The 18,365-nt window shown below is 37.9% G+C and overlaps 1 protein-coding gene across 1 annotated transcript; it reads left to right on the top strand.

The window, feature by feature from the left end:
- Positions 1 to 83: 83 nt before the first annotated feature.
- Positions 84 to 8,752, top strand: si:dkey-24p1.6 (protein sel-1 homolog 3). The gene is made up of 23 exons (XM_067507151.1): positions 84 to 2,400; positions 2,487 to 2,961; positions 3,137 to 3,263; positions 3,390 to 3,511; positions 3,604 to 3,719; positions 3,809 to 3,873; positions 3,977 to 4,109; positions 4,188 to 4,314; positions 4,399 to 4,536; positions 4,845 to 5,050; positions 5,134 to 5,313; positions 5,562 to 5,681; positions 5,795 to 5,935; positions 6,046 to 6,108; positions 6,264 to 6,437; positions 6,529 to 6,656; positions 6,743 to 6,826; positions 6,913 to 7,003; positions 7,101 to 7,188; positions 7,280 to 7,389; positions 7,477 to 7,604; positions 7,699 to 7,801; positions 8,005 to 8,752. Exons 1-23 carry the CDS (start codon positions 2,329 to 2,331, stop codon positions 8,092 to 8,094), a joined length of 3,081 nt encoding a protein of 1,026 aa, XP_067363252.1. The 5' UTR covers positions 84 to 2,328; the 3' UTR covers positions 8,095 to 8,752.
- Positions 8,753 to 18,365: the final 9,613 nt, after the last annotated feature.

Below are 18,365 nucleotides of genomic sequence, written 5' to 3'. Positions count from 1 at the left end.
GAACGCCTATGGTGTGAAACTGGACTTTGGGAGCAAGCAGCTGTTCAGTTTGATCTGCTTATTTGGTCATGTAACACATGTGGGGAGTGGGTAGGTTTGTTTATTAGAATGTAATGTATTATTTATTCTGCAGGAAGTTATGCCAGTCTCAAAGAAAAACGTGTCTCCCAGTTGGTTTTTCTTTCCTGTTCTGCAATCTATAACATTTTGCATGTCTTCACTTTTGTTTGACTGATACACGAATGCACTTAGTGTTTGCTCGGTTCTTGTTGTTAACCTGCTTAAGACACTTGGTGTTCCTTTGATCACTAACCGACCACCTAGCCTACGAATCCAAAGTGAATGTGCACTCCTTTCTTTCCTCTTTTTATTAATGGTTGCAAGTTTTTGTCTTCTGTAGTCTTCTTGGCAGAGCAAATGACACTTCATTAGAGGTGTAATACCATAAAGGTTTGAATAATTGTTTACTCAGAGTTCAGTTTTGTGAGTTTAGCGAGAGCTGGACAAGAGGTTTCTGTACCAAATTCTAAATGACATCACCATTTGTTTTTCTAAATATTTAGAGCTGAGTGCATGTGAGCATGACAAAGGTTTGCTGGGATGCCCAGCCTTTAAACGATGCCTAGTTTAACCACTAATGTTTGGATTTTCATGTTTTCTCCTCGGTCCAGGAGGTGATTAAGTGTTCTTGATTTTGCTCGATAACAGATACAGCTTGGATCCTTTTTATTAGGCAGAAATGTTTCCAAAAACACAATTACCAAAATGTTGACTATAACGGTCTGAATAAAACAGACTGTGATATTTAATATTAAAATTTAATACACGTAAGACTTTTTCCAAGTTACATCCTGAGGTGCAAGCTTTGCACACCTATAGTAAACACTGAGAAAAACATTAATCATTTAATTGCAGCCATTAAAAATATATTTCATAAGAATGTTCAAAAATGATAAAACATATTCAACACTTTGCATATTGAATATTTTTTTAAATAAACGGTGTGAGTTTAACTTTGATTTTATCTCCTGCTATCCTAAATCTTAGTAATTATGTTATTATTATATGGGAAACTGACAGCAGTCTGTGAGGAACAGGCACTGGTAAGGGCTAAACTACAAGGCGAAAAAATTCGCACTGTACAGGATAGAAATCGTCAATTTGGAACCACTTTGTTGTTCATCGCTAATTTAATCTTAAGTTATAGAAGCAAAAGACAAATCGCATCAAAGTGCCAAAAAACTTTCTGTCAGAGGCCTTTGGGTTTGTAATGTGTGCAGCTGTTTGAGCCGCTCTGTGTAAGTTTAAACGTTCAAGGATATTATTTCTGCAACACTTACCACCAAATACATTTACATGTGTTAAAGATGAAATGTATCCTTGGATTATTGTGGGAAATAAACGAGGTGCCCAATTTATCATTGACTGCTTCATGTGAGCACATAACTATGCATCAGTGGTTGTTGGCGATTACTAAAGTAGTTGAAACACCAGTCGACTTTTGGTGCTTCTGATCAACGAACAACCAAAAAAGTGCTGCGAAAGACACATTTGGCCTCCCCCAGCCTCATAATGTAACAGGTGGTTTGAATGTAGGCTATAAGACAAGTTTCAATATTTCATTTTGGAAACTAGCTTAAAAAAGAATTTCATACAAATACTTTTAAAAAGTGTCATTTGTACCTCTTTTGCACGAAAAAGCTGTAAATGGATTATGCCATATAAACGTGTGTGTGTGTGTGTGTGTGTGTTTAATTGTCTGCTCCCAGTATAATGTTGCATGTCAACTGCTGTAACAAAACCTAAAGTATATTGGATGAGAAGAGGGCATCGGCTTAAGCTGTTTAGCCACCAGCCTTCTGTTTTTAATTCCTCTTTATTTTGAGCTTCTATCTAAGAATACAAACAGTATATTTGTACAAAGAAAAATTTTGATTTTTGCATCTACTGTGATGGTCTAGACTTTTATGGCACTCCTGCATGATAGCAATAAACTATTTTGAATGAAAGTTTGAAAGCTGCTATTTTGTTGTGTGGTATTTTACACCAACACTTGGGCTACATGTTACATGCTGCACAGCACCTTCCTTCTGAATCTGTAAAGTCTCACTTTTCTGTGTGTAGAGTCTGAATAACAGATGAATAAAAGAACCTTACCTGAAAGTACAAGTATTCACAAATTCCCAAAGCTCCACCTTAACTACACTGTGTATACACTAAATGGGTGGGACTTGGTGCCGTTAAATATTTGCTTTAACCTAACTGAGGTGGAGCAGGATGAGGTCCGGATCTTGAGGCTTGTTGTTTCAGTAAAGCTTGAATGGAGAAATGAATAACACTGTGTGGACTATGGATTTTTATACACTGTCTAAATACTTTTATTTTTATCTCAGTATGCAGGTAGGATCATGTTGTGTGGCACACTGCTTCCTTACGATTTCAAATGGTTTGATGAGCAGCTATGTGCATGTTTCTGCCTCACACAGGTCGTCTGGGGATTAGATGAAGTGACACTCCTGAATCCACCGGAGGTGCCACTGCCGGACCATCGATTGAAAATACTTTACTCTTGTGATGAACCTGCTACAGTACAGCTGGACTGTACTGTATCTTATGACACTGGAATCACTTCCACAATCCTGCTCAGACAGTGGAGTTGCATTCCTGGTGACCCTAAGATAAGTACTGTGGTGCTGAACCTGCCCGATTGGTTGGTGTATCAAGCTGATGGGATTGTCCCAGACTCTCAGTGGGTGTTAAGTTGCATCCTTCGAGCATCTGTCAGATACAGTGGATTTGCTGACACAGAGTTTTATGTTGCAGCAAAGGATGTGGCAATGTTGCAGCCTCGGCCCTTCTATAGTCGACCTGTTAAACAGCATCAACTCTGCTTTCCCTGGAGCACAAAGATGCTGCAGTTAACTCAGCAGCTTTTACCAAAACAGTGCCCAGTGGAACACGGTAAGAGGCGAGCTGCTCATGTTGGGGTGATAAATCAAAATCCACTAAAATCCAAAAGATGTTAATATGTCAGAAAGTGTAAATACCACATTGCACTGTAGATGCACATTTTTAGATGATAGTGGATTTAAAATTGTTGCTTTAATTCTGAATAAAAAGTGTTTTTGTCTGTCAGAAACGGTGCATTTACTCTCTTCAATTTATGCTTCGACTGGAGAAAGTTTTGGCATCACAAAGGCACTAGAGCCCTACAGCAGTGACGTTCTGGAGTCTATGCGTGTTAAAGCAATCTCTTTTCCATGGTAAGTCGGCAGAAGACACACCATATACTGCACTGTCTAACCTGGTTTTCTATTCTGTTAGAGCATATATTATCTATGTAATCAATGTAATAATAAGGTTTGTCAACCAAGTGCGTCTTTTGACAGGTGCATGTTCTCCATCTGGATATTTCTGACCAGAAAGTGTCCAGACAGCATGTGTGGCATTCTTCACCGTATAAATTCCCAAAATAATTATGCCACACCAACACTGTTCCTCACAAATTCGGGTAAAACTAAGATTTTTCCCTCACGTTATAAACATTCTCATTAACCTGTGTTTTCACTTTACTTGGGTTTGTTCATCTCTTGCTGTTTACAGGCCAGCTTCACATCCAAGTGACCAGAGAGTCTGAACAATCCACTGCATTTCTCTCTCCATTCAAGGTGCCTTTGAATGAATGGTGCCAACTCAGTGTGATGTTGCAAAGCAAATCGGTGAGCAGTCTCTTTATGTCAGAGGACATTACAGTGTGCAAATATTAGTAATACAGATAAACTAAGTGGCTATTGACACTGCATGTCAGGTGAGTGTCTCCATGGTGTGTGTGGATAAGCAGGAGCAGAGGACGGTTCAATCTACAAAACATGTGTGAGTCCAATGATAACAAAATTAACTACTGTATAATATTGAACTCTATTATAAACGAACATCAAAATGCACTTGTGCATGTGTGTAACAACATGTCTTACAGGTTGAGACATACTGTCACGCTGGACGACACACAGGGATATTTTGTGATTGGTGGAGGGAAGTTTAAAAAAGGTGTGGAAGGGTTTTTTGGGCCGGTGGTTTATTACCGCAACAGAATCCCACCTCTCAGCATGGTAATTCACTGCAGCTGTCTACGGTTATGATTTACATTGACTGCTTCATTTGCGTCTGACGAGTTCTCTCTTGACCAGGCTGGAGTTGATATTCCCGACATTGTCAGGGCTGTGAATCTGACTGGGTGGCTGCAGACCTGTCAAGAATTTCGTCTGGAAATGAACGTAAAGATCCGTGGCTATTCCCTCAGGATGGCAGACGCTGGTAGTAGGCTCATATGTCCACTAGATGGTGCTAACATAATACAAATAGTCTCCTAAAGATACAAATAAATACTTTTTTTTTCAGAGAACTGTTTCTATGCTTTCCATAAGTGGATGGTAAAAGACAGACTAACATTAAAGTCCCAATGTGAGCCGTGGGAGGCAGCTGTCGCTCACAGAAGACAAGCTGCAAAACTGGCGAAGTTATTGTCTTTCAAATATGGTAAGCTCAAAATTGACTGAATGACTGATGATAAACTACTTACAACTGGACTTTAGCCTTCAGGGACCTTATATTCATGCCACCACATTAATCTGATGACAACAGTTAGTTTCATGTTGACTGTTATTTCTGTAAAGGTGTTCAGCATCAGCTTGTTCCACTTCTAAATTACAGCTATTTGGTAAAAAATAAAATAACACACTCATTCCATAATGACTGAGTGAAGGGGCCGAGTAAACGGTCTGAATACTTACTGGAATCTACTCAATATTCAAGCCAATTAAACCATTTTATTTTATGATTTGCAGGAGGAAGGGGAGTTAGTCTGCCAGCTGTGGGCAGAGCACTGTTCTCCTTATCGCTTCACACGCTGAGCAAAGGGAGCAGCATTGGAGTGGTTAGCAGAATATTGCCACTGCTGCTCCAAGCTGGCTGCTTAGCTGATAACAGAGCTCTGCACATGTTGTCAGTGCTCTACAGCACTGGCCTAGGAGTCAAGAAACAGCCCAATAAGGTGTGTGAGCCATTCTGGAAGTATGCCTGTGGTGAATATGTAATGTTTATTATATCCTCACCTGCTGCCTGTGTTTGGTGCAGGCCTTTCTCCTGGCTCTGCTGGCAGCACAGAAGGATTATCGATTAGCACTTCTGCATCTTGGGCACCTTCACCACCAGGGACTTCTTGGTGCCCCCAAAGACCCAGACCTGGCCTATGGATATTATGCAAACATTGCTAAACAGACAACTTTGGACCGTCACAATCCCTCACCACAACAGGTACAGCATGTATTTGAATTTGCTATGCTGATTTTGCACATATGACCCAATCCATTAGTGCTAAAAGATTATCACTGACATTTTATCATTGTCTGTTGTCTCTTTTTTTACCCATATTCCTTATCAAATTTCCATCATTAATAACTTTACCTTTGTCACTGCAAAGATGTAAGTAACTGTATGAAAACCATAGTATTATTACAGTGTTCGAAAGTGGCTCATACACCTTCTCTCTTTCATTTTTTTAGACATTTGTTGAGGCTGTTTACCTCCACAACGATGACATGTTGAGTGTCCAGACTAATGAAAACCATCATATCTTCCACTGGCTAAAACTGCAGGCACGCAGAGGAGCAGCACAGGCTGAGGTACCCTGTTCTGTCACATCTGCTTTTCAAATTGCACTTCGTGTGCACTTAGCATACGGCAACTACCACTCCTAGTGCTGCCAAATCTAAATTATTAAGGAACTGTTTTGCAGCAAGCGCTTGCTCGCATGCTGTTCTGGGGTCAGCAAGGAGTGTCTCCAAACATCCAAAAGGCTGTGAGACACTATGAAAGGGGAGCTGTCCAGTGGGAGGACCCAGTGTCAATGTATGACTATGGCGTAATCCTACTGCTGGTGAGTGTTTAAGTTCTTCTGTAGTGATATGTGAGCCACTAAGGTGGGAGTAACAACTTATTATTATGTCACGTCATATGAATACTATGTATACATCCCCTTCTCGTTAGGGACATGGAGTTGAGAAGGACATTCCAAAAGCTGTCACCTTCCTGAAGAAAGCAATGGAAAAGGTGAAGCATTGTTTATTTTAATCATAGCATTCCTATCAGACGGCCTTTAACACTTACTTCGCTACCATCATCAGTCTTCCTTCTCTTGCAAAAAAAAAAAAAAAACACTTGGAATTTGCTCCATTATTACATCGCACACTACTCGTGTCCCACAGGGTTTCGTTCCTGCCATCAATGCCCTAGCTTGGTACTATGAGCAGTTTGAGCATGACTATGAGCAGGCAGTGCAGCTGTGGGAGCGAGCCGATCTCCTCAAAAGTCCGGATGCTGCTTTGAATCTTGCCGTCATGTACTCACAGGGTCGGTATCCAGGAAAAGCGGCTGACCAGGTGAGCTTAACTGTGGAAACATCTTTTACTTTACTAACATACTAGTGCTGGGGGCTTGAATCAAGAGGGAAATAATCTGTCTTCTCCACAGTATATGGCCTATAAGTACTACCTGAAGTCAGCTGAACAAGGGCACATCAGGGCAGCAGTTCAACTCGCTGACATCTGGACAATTGGGATACCCGACCTCGTCAACAGACACCCATCAGATGCCGTCTTGTTAGCAATTTACTGTTTGATTTGTTAAACTTCACACATGCAATACTTCCTAATGTCACGAAGTGTCTTTTTTTCACTACCTGCAGGTGGGTAAAGTGGGCCGCTGAGCACAACGGATACCTGGGCACTGTCCTACGAAAAGCTTTGGATTCCTATCTCAAGAGTGACATGTGAGCTTTTTTCTCTGTTTACAATTAATGGTGATTAGGCCATGTGATTGCAGTTCCATCATATTAATGCGGCCCCTGTCTAACAGGTTCAGCTCGCTGCTATATTACATGATGGCTGCTGAGTCGGGGTATGCAGCTGCACAGTTCAATGTGGCATATTTGTGTGATCAAAATACGGTGAGTTGTAGAAATCTACTGTACATCTGCATTTCTCTTCATTAGCTGTGATGTTACACTCATTCTTACAAACTGTTTTCACTCTCTATACCCATAGGGAGGTTTTCTGGATCCTACTTTTGCTGCACACTGTATGTGGAGATATTACAACCTCACAATCCAAAGTCAAAAACCTGACACCTATGGTAGAGCACCAGTTTTTATAACCTAAATATTGATCACTTGTGAAAGTACATGCTATACTTTATCTGCCCTCTAATTCTGTTGTTTGTCCAGCCTTGGTTAGGATGGGTGACCTGCTGTATGAGGGACAGGGGGACGGGCAGAAAGACTTATTTTCTGCAGCAGAGATGTACAAACAGGCAGCACTAAGGAAAAATCCACAGGTCTGCTTCTTCCACATCAACGTTGCTTTGTGTATCTGTAATTCTGTGTGCGTACACATGTGTGTGAGCCTTACTGTTCTCCCCCAGGGATGGTACAACCTCGGCCTCCTTGCTGAAGAGGGTTACAGGCTGCCGCTGTCAGTATTGATTGATCTTGGCCTTTCAGAGCTGTACCTGGCAGACGAAACTTTGCTTCTAAGTGCTTTGTACAAAAGGTGTGTTTGAATTGTACGTCTATATGTACATTGGCTGTGAGAGTGCACTGTTTGGAAAATAGTAGATGAAAAAAAAATCTGTTTTCATTAAAAGATGCAGAGACTCAGAAGATACAGACTCTTACTTGCCCTGCAGCCTTGCTCTCCTCCACGTGTACCTTCAGTCATTCCAAAAGGACTATAGTGCTGCTATTAAGGTTAGTCTGATATGCTGTAGCCATCTTTGTAACCACTGTGGACACCTGCCATCAAATATTAGTGCTATCCTACAACCCCAATTCAAAAAAAGTTGGGATTATGTGTAAAGCGTAAACATAAAGAAAATGCAATGATTTGCAAATCTTATAATATTAGTATAATAGTTTGTTGTGACATTTTTGTGATATTTGTTTCCCCACAGTTCTCCATTGCTGTTGCTGTTGTTGCAGCACCAACGATATTTTTAATCATCCCCGCTGTGTTCAGGAGACGTGTCCTGTCTGTCAGCTAGCACCAACACTCGTCAGCATAATATATTATACTAATCCACCATGTCAACAGCTCAGGAACATTTTGTATTAGTTTATATTTGGTATGTTTACTGTGGTATCACTATAAAATAAACAAATGTGACTTTTCTAGGAAAGTATTTGCTGGTTCAATATGTTTAAAGTATTTTCTCGTATGTTAAACCTGAATTAAGAATAAAGAGACACAGTATTAGCAGTCACTTTCAACATACTACTAAGCACAAAAACTAGCAGGACAGAAAAATCCAGATCAAACCAGCAACTACAGACCCTTTCCCTTAGACAAAATCCATCCAATACTCAACATCTCATTAATAACAACACAATTTAAATTTGTTTCTATTAATAGGAATAATTTGCTGGTAAGGTTAGGATAAGAAAAAACTTTTTTACTCTTAGTCTGCTTTAAGAAACAACACGTGATACTACTGCCACTGAACTAAGTATACTTGAAATAAAATAGTATTTTAAGGTGTTCAAATGATCTTAACAAAAACAATGCACTCCATGGGCCTTAGGTTTGTTCCTGGGTTGGTGGGTTTTTGTTAGCTCATTTCTACGATACAGTATTGAAGTATTATCTGACACTTTGATAATAAAGTCAATGTAACATTGCAGAACAGTACACAAGTGTTTCCCCCTTGTAAATTGTGTCTCTTTCATAGATTTTTTTCTGTCTATTTTATCTATTAATACACATTAGAGAACTCACAAAAAGTTAGAGATATTTGACTTTCGGGTGAAATGCACTATGACCTTTACAGGTGAACTTCATTTGACCTTCTCTAAACTTTTGAGTGCACATTTCCAACTGTTCAGTGTTTCAGTACATAACATGGTGGTGCTCTCTAACAAGGTGATTGACCACAGTCCTCTGCATCGTGCTGCTTTTGTCATACTGAGACCAAGACGACACCTGACAATTGACAAGTTATTGAGACTCTGACATTTTTGTTCTGTTGGGGCACCCGCCACAGAAACGCCCAACTTTCATCATGTAATATCACCGTAGCATTTTGACATTTTCCATAAATTTAATATTCCTTACTCTTTGTGAGTAGTTTATAATTTTTGTTTGGAATTTTTTTTACCATAATAATAATAAAAAAGCATAAACACATTTTAAAACTACATTGATGTGACTAGTTAACACTAATTCAAAATCAACGTCCCCGACGTCTCTGCATGTGACGTCATCGACCGCACAAGCATTGGCGGGAGTGGCGGCAGCGGGTGAGTTTTCTCGAACGGTCCCATAATAATGCGTTGCTAATATTAACAAACCAAAAGGGTAAAAAATGGGTAGAAATAATAACCCACCACATGCTTTGAAGGCGAGAGCCGTTCATTAGATGTGCTTGGCGTCTGAACTAACAAACTACTCAACAGTTATTTAGCCAACGTTAACGGTTAACTGGCTTGTTAGTTAGCTAACGTTAGTCACGTTTATGGGTCATATGCACTTACGGTATTCTCATAATCAAGAAAGACTCCTCTAACTTTCTGGATTAAAAAAAAAATCCAGCAAACGAGTCTTAAAAATATATTCAAATCATCCTAATAGTCTCACCTCTAACATTAAAACTAAACCACATTTGAAGGAAGTCATTGTTAACGTTAACATAGTTGGCTCGCTAACTACACTAAAGTATTTAAAAATGCAGATGGAGTGTTTGTTTTTTTCTACATTCACTACACTTTTTAGCTAGCATGCATATTTAGTTATATGAAGTTAGTTTTTGCCAGTATATTTTCCATAACAGATGTGGAGACTTCATATTTGGTATATTAACCCAGATATAGCTAATGTTATTAAGTATATGAGCAGTGCTTTATGCGTTGGATATTTGCACCGTATTCTGTATTTGCTACTGACACATTCGTCTACATGCTGCTTTTGGCCTGTTTTGCTAGTCTGCTTATGACTATGCTCATAATAAGATTTCACTTTAGTTTGACCACAGATATTGATATTCAAGACAAATCTCATAACAAGACATGGTTTGACATTTTGATGTTAAAATGGAAGTATAACTACTTTAGGTACAGTAAGATACAAGTACATTTGGTCTTTGTGATCTGCTTTAGTGATCAGGATATGTAATAGACACGTTGTGTTTCTATTACCTGATACACATCTTTCATATTTTTGTTATTGGTTGACATGCAGACACTTGAATCTGCAATGCACTAGTATTAGCCACGATCCAGAACTGCTGAATTATTTGTGTTGCTCTTGTTTTTGTGCTGCCCCACATATAAATAACAATTTTAGTCTTTTTCTACTTTACACATTTATAATGGTACAATATGATATCTGTCCAATTATAGTCTAAGAAGTGTTTTTTTTTTCTTCATTTTGTTGAAAATTTCTAATGTTGTGCATTATTATTCTGTGGGATTACAGTCCATAAGTTATGCTATGCGCTTCAACAAAATCATACATAGATTGGGATTTCAGTTCACCACAGCCAGGTTTTTAATTTGGAACTCCAAAGCTGAAAAGTGAACAAATGAATCGAAAGGGAAACGGCAGCACAGAGGAAAGGTGAAATTAAATTAGTTAGCCTTCTCTTTGCACATTAGCTTACAAAGAATGCAACTCCTGACAGTCTTCATTATGAAAGCAATCTATCTCTATCTCTTCATTTTCTTCTCATTCCCATTCACTGCTCTCCCTCTCCTTTTCTATTTTTTTTTCCCTTTCACCCTCTTTTTCCCTCCCTCTGTCTCTACAGATGGACTATTTGGCCAGCGAAAAGAAAGAGAGCTTTGCCAGTTTTGAGGTGCCGTGGAGGCAAAGAAGAAACTCACTCTCACAGCAGTGGGAGCTGGACTTATTCGTAGGAGGATATATAGCAGAGACAAACCACGGAGGTGAAGATAAAGTGCAGGTACTTTTGTGTTTGTGTTTGAGGTGTTAGGGGAAAGTGGTCATCTGTATCACAGTTTGAGAAATATTAGGTTGTGACTGCAACATTGAATAATAGCAGTATGTTTTTCAGTTTTCTATTGCGATTCTGACCTAAAATTTTTTCAATGTACGTTAAAGGTTATTTACAAATGGCAGATAACGTGTCTCAGACTGCTGTTCTCCTAAAACATACTGCTATTCTTTTAAAGTGGAATCTTTTACAGGCTTTCCTTAGGTTAAGGCATTATTTTATGTAAATTACATTTATGACTAAATATTTTTTGTTGAAATATTAGCTTTAGCTTAGCTAAATAACTGAGCTGTTTTCACTTCTGGTTAATATTCTGCAATCCAAAATTGCAACCAGAAAAGAATAAAACCTTATGTTTTGGTGCAATAAAAATGCCATAGATGTTTCAGTACAAAACAATCAAAGCCAGCTGGAAAAAAGTGAAAATCTTTAAAGAAAAATGTTTTATATATTTTTTACTACACAGTAGCTAGTGACATATGTCAGTGAAGAACATCATCTTTCTTCAATTGAGATTTGTTGATAAAGTTTGATCCAGTTTCCATTTTATCTGAAGATAAACAATGAAGTGAACAATGGTTCATAAACACACTGAATGAATTCTATTTGAAACCCCAAAAATCAGATTTGCGATCTACAATTGACATGTGTGAAACAAGGCTAGTTCTTGTTTCTCTGTTTCTTTCTCCCTTTAGTATCTCTATACATTCTGTAGGTGCAATATAAACCTTTGTTTCAATTTACAGAAATGATCACAATTTCACATGTTTGAATCTCTATAATTCAGTATCTGACAGTGTATTGATTTTAATATTTAATGCAACTTAATTTTTCAGCACTTGTTTATTTACCACTGTTGACTGTTGGCAAAAGCAGTGTGCTGTTTGATTGTAGGGTAAGCATTCATGGTTAAAATGTAAGGGCTGGTGATCAAACATAATGCCTGTTGTTTGCATGGTGTTGTTTTGTATCTGATGGCAGAGTGAATTGGTTTTATTTACGTGTCCAGTGATGCAGTGGTGCTAAATAATTAATCTCTTTCTAAGGTGTCAAGATTTGAATATAAATTAGAGCATAAAAAGTGTAAGCTCATGGATTTTATTCTTCCCTTGTAAGCCTGCTGTGAAATGTCAGGGTGAATGATAGCGCTTAGTAAACTTTGCCATGCAGTGTGCATCTGTAATTAGAGAGACAAGTTGAAGCTTTGCCCAGATTCTACATGGTCGTATTCTCACTGAAGACAGCAGAGGTAGTTGTACTACAGCTGGACTTTCTTAACAATACAGTATGTACTGTTAACATGTCAAACAAAAAAAAGTCAACTAAAAAAATTTAACTTAAAAGCAGTGCGGTCAAAGATGGCCCACTGGGAATATGTAAGGATTCTCTGTGCTTGTGGAGTTCTTAGGTTTCCTTTGAGAAGATTGTCGGTGACTACAGTTTTACTTCATAAATACAATTAGAAAGAGTAGCTGGTAATTGGATACAGGAAATCTGAGCAAACTCTTAATCTGTCTTTTTATTCCCACCAAGCAAGAATTATACAAACAATTCCAGAAGATTTTTTTCTGCCATGTTTCTTTCTATCTCACTATATTAAAAAACAATCTAAGCACACCAACAACTTATCATACATGATATGCGCATCAATGCAGGCTACGCAAGTGCTCCAATGTGTATAGTTAACAGCAGCTAAAACTTGACCCTAGTTACTGCAAATGTTTTAAAGGTCAATAGCATAGTGCTTAAATCTGGTTGTTGTTGTTAATGCATGTTCATATTAAGCATGTCTTTATTTTCCTTGTCCTGGATAGTTCCCTCTCACTATATGTTTTTTTTTTTCAGGATTCAGTGGTGCCATGGCTACAATGAGCCAGAGTGTTGGGAGGTGCAAAATGGCACAATCGCTTACGTCTTCTTCACCCTTCCAGCTCCTCTTTATCTTTGGCTGTTTACTAGATGTCCAGGCTCAAGGTAAGAATCAGGCACGTTCTACTGTTTCTGACCAATGACCTTCAGAGTCACTACTATAATTTATTCCCCATGTTGCAGCCACAGTGACTACACATACTTCCCTTTTAATTATGTTTTTGTTTTCTTTATGAAATTGTGGAGACAATACTTGTATTGGATAGTTTTGTAAGGAAATATTATTCTTGAGTGACTGTGAAGAAATTTGTTGAGCTGTATCAAATAAATGACAAAACTAAACTAGTTTAATAAGTAATTTAATATTAAGAAATTAATTATTTCTAAATATTAAGTATTTATTATTATTACAATACATGTTTAAAGTACAGTATATAAGGCACACAGTAATCAAATTGTAGACCAGTTTTCATTCTCACATCCCAGAGAGACAAGGCCACTATGCCCTCTGCTGTCAAAGCACTCCACTGGCTTCCATCCCCTCCCTGGGACTGTTTGTATTTATAGCATGGCAGGAATTGTTACACTAACAAGTGACAAGGACTCAAAATATACACATGTGTACATGTACACACAAGAACACACATAAAGTACACCTGTGCCAGCTTTCAGGGGTGTGGTAAGGGGCAGAAGCAAGGTTAATGCATAGGAATTGGGAGCAGTGTATTCAGCTCTTATAAAATAAGCTGTGATGAATGGGCCTTAGCTGTGGCTTATGTCAGGATGAATCATGTGGGAGGACATAAGAGGACAAGTGCCAGACCAGGAGAAGATTAAAGCCATTCTCAGAAAAATTTGTCAACATTTACCTCATGTTTGTAATAATGAGTACATTTACTGTTTTCCAATAGCTTTTTCTGTAAAACTTTTGAGAACTCAAGATATGACTTAAAGTTACATTTGTTTAACAAGTATATGTAGTAAGGCCGTCCTGAATTTCTTTTACTCAGTTATCTTGGACAGATAGGTCAGAAAGCAAAAGTTCATCACAAGATTTGTGAAGGCTATTATTGTGTATATTGGAGATGCCTGAAGGTAATCTTAACAACACTATAACAATAGAACACTATAACTTTGGGCAGGCGGGGCTCATCAGGAAAAAGTAATTTTGTTTTTGGTATTAATTATTGACAATGGTAGGACAAGCAGGTTGAGTATTTGAAACTTTTAAAACTTTTTAGGATTAATACTATCAACAAACACAAACTGTGTACTAACATTACATTGCACAGTAAAGAAAATTTAAGATTTATTGCAATAAACATCCACCTGCTTTGCACATTTGACATGATAAATACATGATGAAGTAAACTTCTACCTTCAAACTGCTTAGTGTATCTCTGGTAGTGGTCAGAAATCCATTTGACCATTTTACATTTAGATGATTATGTTCATTGCCATGCCAAATGCAAGTAATGCCAAGTCACATTAGTTGCAGAAATAGATTGGGATTTATATTGATATTATAAGAATGTAAGTTAATAAATTGCATACCATTATATTAATGTAATGCTTCACAATGGTATGAGAGGTTTTAAGTTTGATATAGACAGGAAAACTAATGGGCTTAACATTGTTTTTATCCAATCAGTATGATGTCTTTCCAGTAAAATTTTGAACTTGGCACAGGTGTGACAGGTGTGCCTTCTTTCCTTCTCTTTGTGAAATAAAGTGGTGTTTATGGCCAGTTAGAATTTCGTAGTTGAACTGCTGACTAATTACCAGTCAAAATGCAAGACCATCATCCAACAGACATTTAAGCATTATTCTTCTGAGAGATTAATGTAGGACATTTGAGATTACACACCTTCGAACATTCTTTCTTTAAAGACAAGGCTCTACTCTGTATCATGATAAACAACATTATCAGTCAGTGCTGCTTGGACGACATGTATTATAAACAATAAATTAATCTTGTCTGGCAATTGTAGCACATGCATGTGCGTATTTATCATGTTTACTGTTTTTTGCTGCAATGTGTAATTTCTCAGTCTCATTTCCCGCCACACAGACAGAGCGACATTCATTTTGAATTTGTGTTCTTCTGTTATTCCAGGGGTCGGCAACCTTTACCACTCAAAAGCCAATTGGACCCGTTTCCCACAGTAAAGAAAACACTGGGAGCCACAAAACCCTTTTGACATTTAAAATGAAATAACACTGCATATAAATTTTTTTTTGCCTTTATGCTATGTATAAACTAAACTATAATGATTTGCGTTTAGGAAATCAATGAACGACTGCAGAGAAAACTAAATTACATTTCTGGATGCAAAAAACCCATTTTGAACTCCGAAAAAAAGACGTTGGGTTGAAGGCTACTTACAAGTAAAATACTCAATGTCTATTTGAGTCCTTCTTGTGTTTATTATAAAAAAAAAAAAAGTCAAACTTAAATTCTCTACCGGCAGCAAACCTTTTACTGGCGCATGTAGTCAGCTGCCAACCTGACTAATAAAAGGACGATTTCACTGAACAATAAAAAAAATATGAATATATGCAAAATAATAGGCAATGAAAATATGTATCATACTTGGTTAATGTGATTTCTGCTCCTGAACCTCAGGAGCCCTGCACATCAGGGCAGTATGCTGTTACCTTCATCTTTATACAGGATCGCAAGCTTATCATCTGTGAGGTGTGTGGAATGTTTGCTTTTAATAAAGTTCATGTTGGAGAATACCTGTCAGGTTCTGTGGATCCAAAGATCGACAGGACTCCAAGTACATGCTTTTTCATTTTCACATACACGTAAGGGATAGCATTCCAAGTTTCAAACACAGGTTTGTCTGGTTAGCGGAGCTGTTCAGTATCACGCCATTTGTGATTCTGAGCAAGAACAGCCTTCTGACAGGCAACAGCTTCAATGTCTGCTGTCAAGCGTTTAAACTTAAGACCCCCATATGTCTTTGTCTGCTATGTCGGCCAGTTCCATCTCAAGATCAGGTTGACTCACACCTGCCAATGCAGTCGTATTCAGCAGGCATGGATTGAGGCTCAGGGGAGTGACAGGGAAGGATAGTGTGTTTTTTTTCTCTCTGAACTCACAGAATCGTTTCCCAAACAATGTTTCCATTGCAATGATTGCAGAATGTAAATACTCAGAATTTATCAAGTGAGCTTCTTTGAACTCTCTCAAATTGGGGAAGTGTGTGACAGTGTACCTTACTGTAAATCTCTGGCAAGCACTGTCAACTTGTGCTAAAATGCTTAAACCTCCTCCAACATGTGCAGTGCTGTACATCCTTTACCATGAAGAGCTGTGCTCAGCGTGTTCAGGTGTGCTGTCATGTCTACCATGAAGTGTAGCCTCTCTGGCTGTTTCAGCTCAGGAAATTCGAGCCCTTTGCTACCTAGGAAAGTCTTCACCTCTTCCAGACACGCGGCAAAGCGTTTCAGCACCTCCCCTCCTGACAGCCACCGGACTTTAGATCAGAATATGCGCTTTCCAGCTCGCCAAGTAACGAACGGAACTAACGGTGACTTAAACCTTTTGCCGTTATTTTATTGACAATCAGAATGACAACATTCATTACTTCTGTGCCTTTCGTTGAAAATGTTTGAGCACACAGTGCCTCCTGGTGCAGGATGCAGTGAAAAGTCAGCAGCTTTCCTTCCAGCAACTTCTGCAGTGAAGGCACAAAGCCCTTCTGCACTCCTGTCATACTTGGTGCCCAATCAGTAGCCACTGACACCAGGTGGGTGGTGTTTATTCCTTTTGGCTTTTAAACAATTCAAGACAGCCTCACAGATGTCCTCCCCTCATGTTTGGCCTTTTAGTGGTATCAACTCAATCATTTCTTCTTTTTACGTACCGGCAGAACAGTGCTATTTGTTGAATAGTTAATAATTTGTCGTTAGATTCATCACAGGCAATTGAGTTATCCACACCTGAATTAATGTATTTAATTTGTCTTACGCCATTTTTATGGTTCTGTCTTTGACAGTCTTTGCATAGAGGAGCATGTCCTTGATTTTCTGCACAATTTCACTCTTGTTTATAAAGTCTGTGAATAGATATTCTGAAATCTTAATAAAAGATTCTTTTGTATATTCTCCATCTGTGAACAGCTTCCCGTGCCTGACTATTTCCTGAGCGGCCACAAAACTAGCATATGTACTTGAATTTGCAGACTTCATCCACTTCTTGGAGTGATATTTGATCAGATCAAGCTTCCGCATCAGTTCCGAAGCGGCGTTTTTTCAATCATCACCATCCACATATTTTTGAGCAAAGGCTTTGTCTTTATTAGGGAAATGTCTGGCGACATTTGACTTTTTGTTGTTTAGTAGTTTCTCACTACATATTATGCATACAGGTAAACCAGTCTCGTCAGCAGTGTAAGCAAATGAATCTGCCCAGGTAGCATTAAACGTTTTGTTATTAATATACTATATATATAGTATATTAAGAGCGGCAAAATATTTTTACACATTTTATTTAGATGTTTCAAGATTGCCATAATTTTCAAATTTAGAATTACATTTTAAAAACGAACAAACTAAAATAAAATACATTTTAATTAAATACTCAATTATTTTTAAAAGCCACAGGGAACCGCATCAGAAGGATAAAAGAGCCGCCGGTTGCCGACTCAAGTGTTATTCAGTTATATTAGTTGGATTCAGCCAATGATCTAAGCAGGAAGTACAGGTCTCTTGTAAATGATTACACTGTCTTTTTGTGCTCCTTTGTTTCCATCGTAAATTGTTGACTATTCCCGAATGGTCACTGTTATTAAATGTCACAAATTCATCAATTGTATGTTTAGAATTGTTGGTTTGTCTACAGCTAAACTTTTCTCTCAACTATAGCCATCCACTGAGTTTTTAGATTAATGGTTGTGCTAACATACTGTGGACTGTATTTATTTTGTGTGCATGTGTGCACTGTTGTAAACATAGTTGTGTATAATAGTAAAACCAAATGGGAGGAGATTTTAAATGTTTTTAATAATCGTAGCACATTCTGTTGTAACAGAGAAACCACTGGAATGTATATTCTGTATGGTATATACTGTATGTATGTATGTATACATACATGTGACTGTGTGTGTTTAAATATATATACACACACACAGACATATATGTATATATATATGTCTGTGTGTGTATATATATATATATACACACACACACACACACACACACACACACACACACACACACACACACACACACACACACACATATATATATATATATATATATATATATATATATATATATATATATATATATATATATATATATATATATACACACATATATACACACACACACATATATATATATATACATACATACACACACACACACACACACACACACACATATATATATATGTATATATATGTATACATATACATATACACATA

The sequence above is a fragment of the Channa argus genome, chromosome 6 (genome assembly GCF_033026475.1).
Source record: "Channa argus isolate prfri chromosome 6, Channa argus male v1.0, whole genome shotgun sequence".
NCBI classification, from domain to species: domain Eukaryota; kingdom Metazoa; phylum Chordata; class Actinopteri; order Anabantiformes; family Channidae; genus Channa; species Channa argus.
The sequence above is the reverse complement of the archived record's forward strand: the minus strand, read 5'-3'. Positions and strand labels throughout refer to the sequence as shown.

Excerpts from the sequence above, each read along its gene's own strand:
- si:dkey-24p1.6 (XM_067507151.1), top strand. The coding sequence starts at position 2,329 with ATGAATAACACTGTGTGGACTATGGATTTTTATACACTGTCTAAATAC. Across the intron at positions 2,401-2,486 it reads ATTTTTATCTCAGTATGCAG|GTCGTCTGGGGATTAGATGA; the intron begins GTAGGATCATGT and ends TGCCTCACACAG. Across the intron at positions 3,720-3,808 it reads TGATGTTGCAAAGCAAATCG|GTGAGTGTCTCCATGGTGTG; the intron begins GTGAGCAGTCTC and ends ACTGCATGTCAG.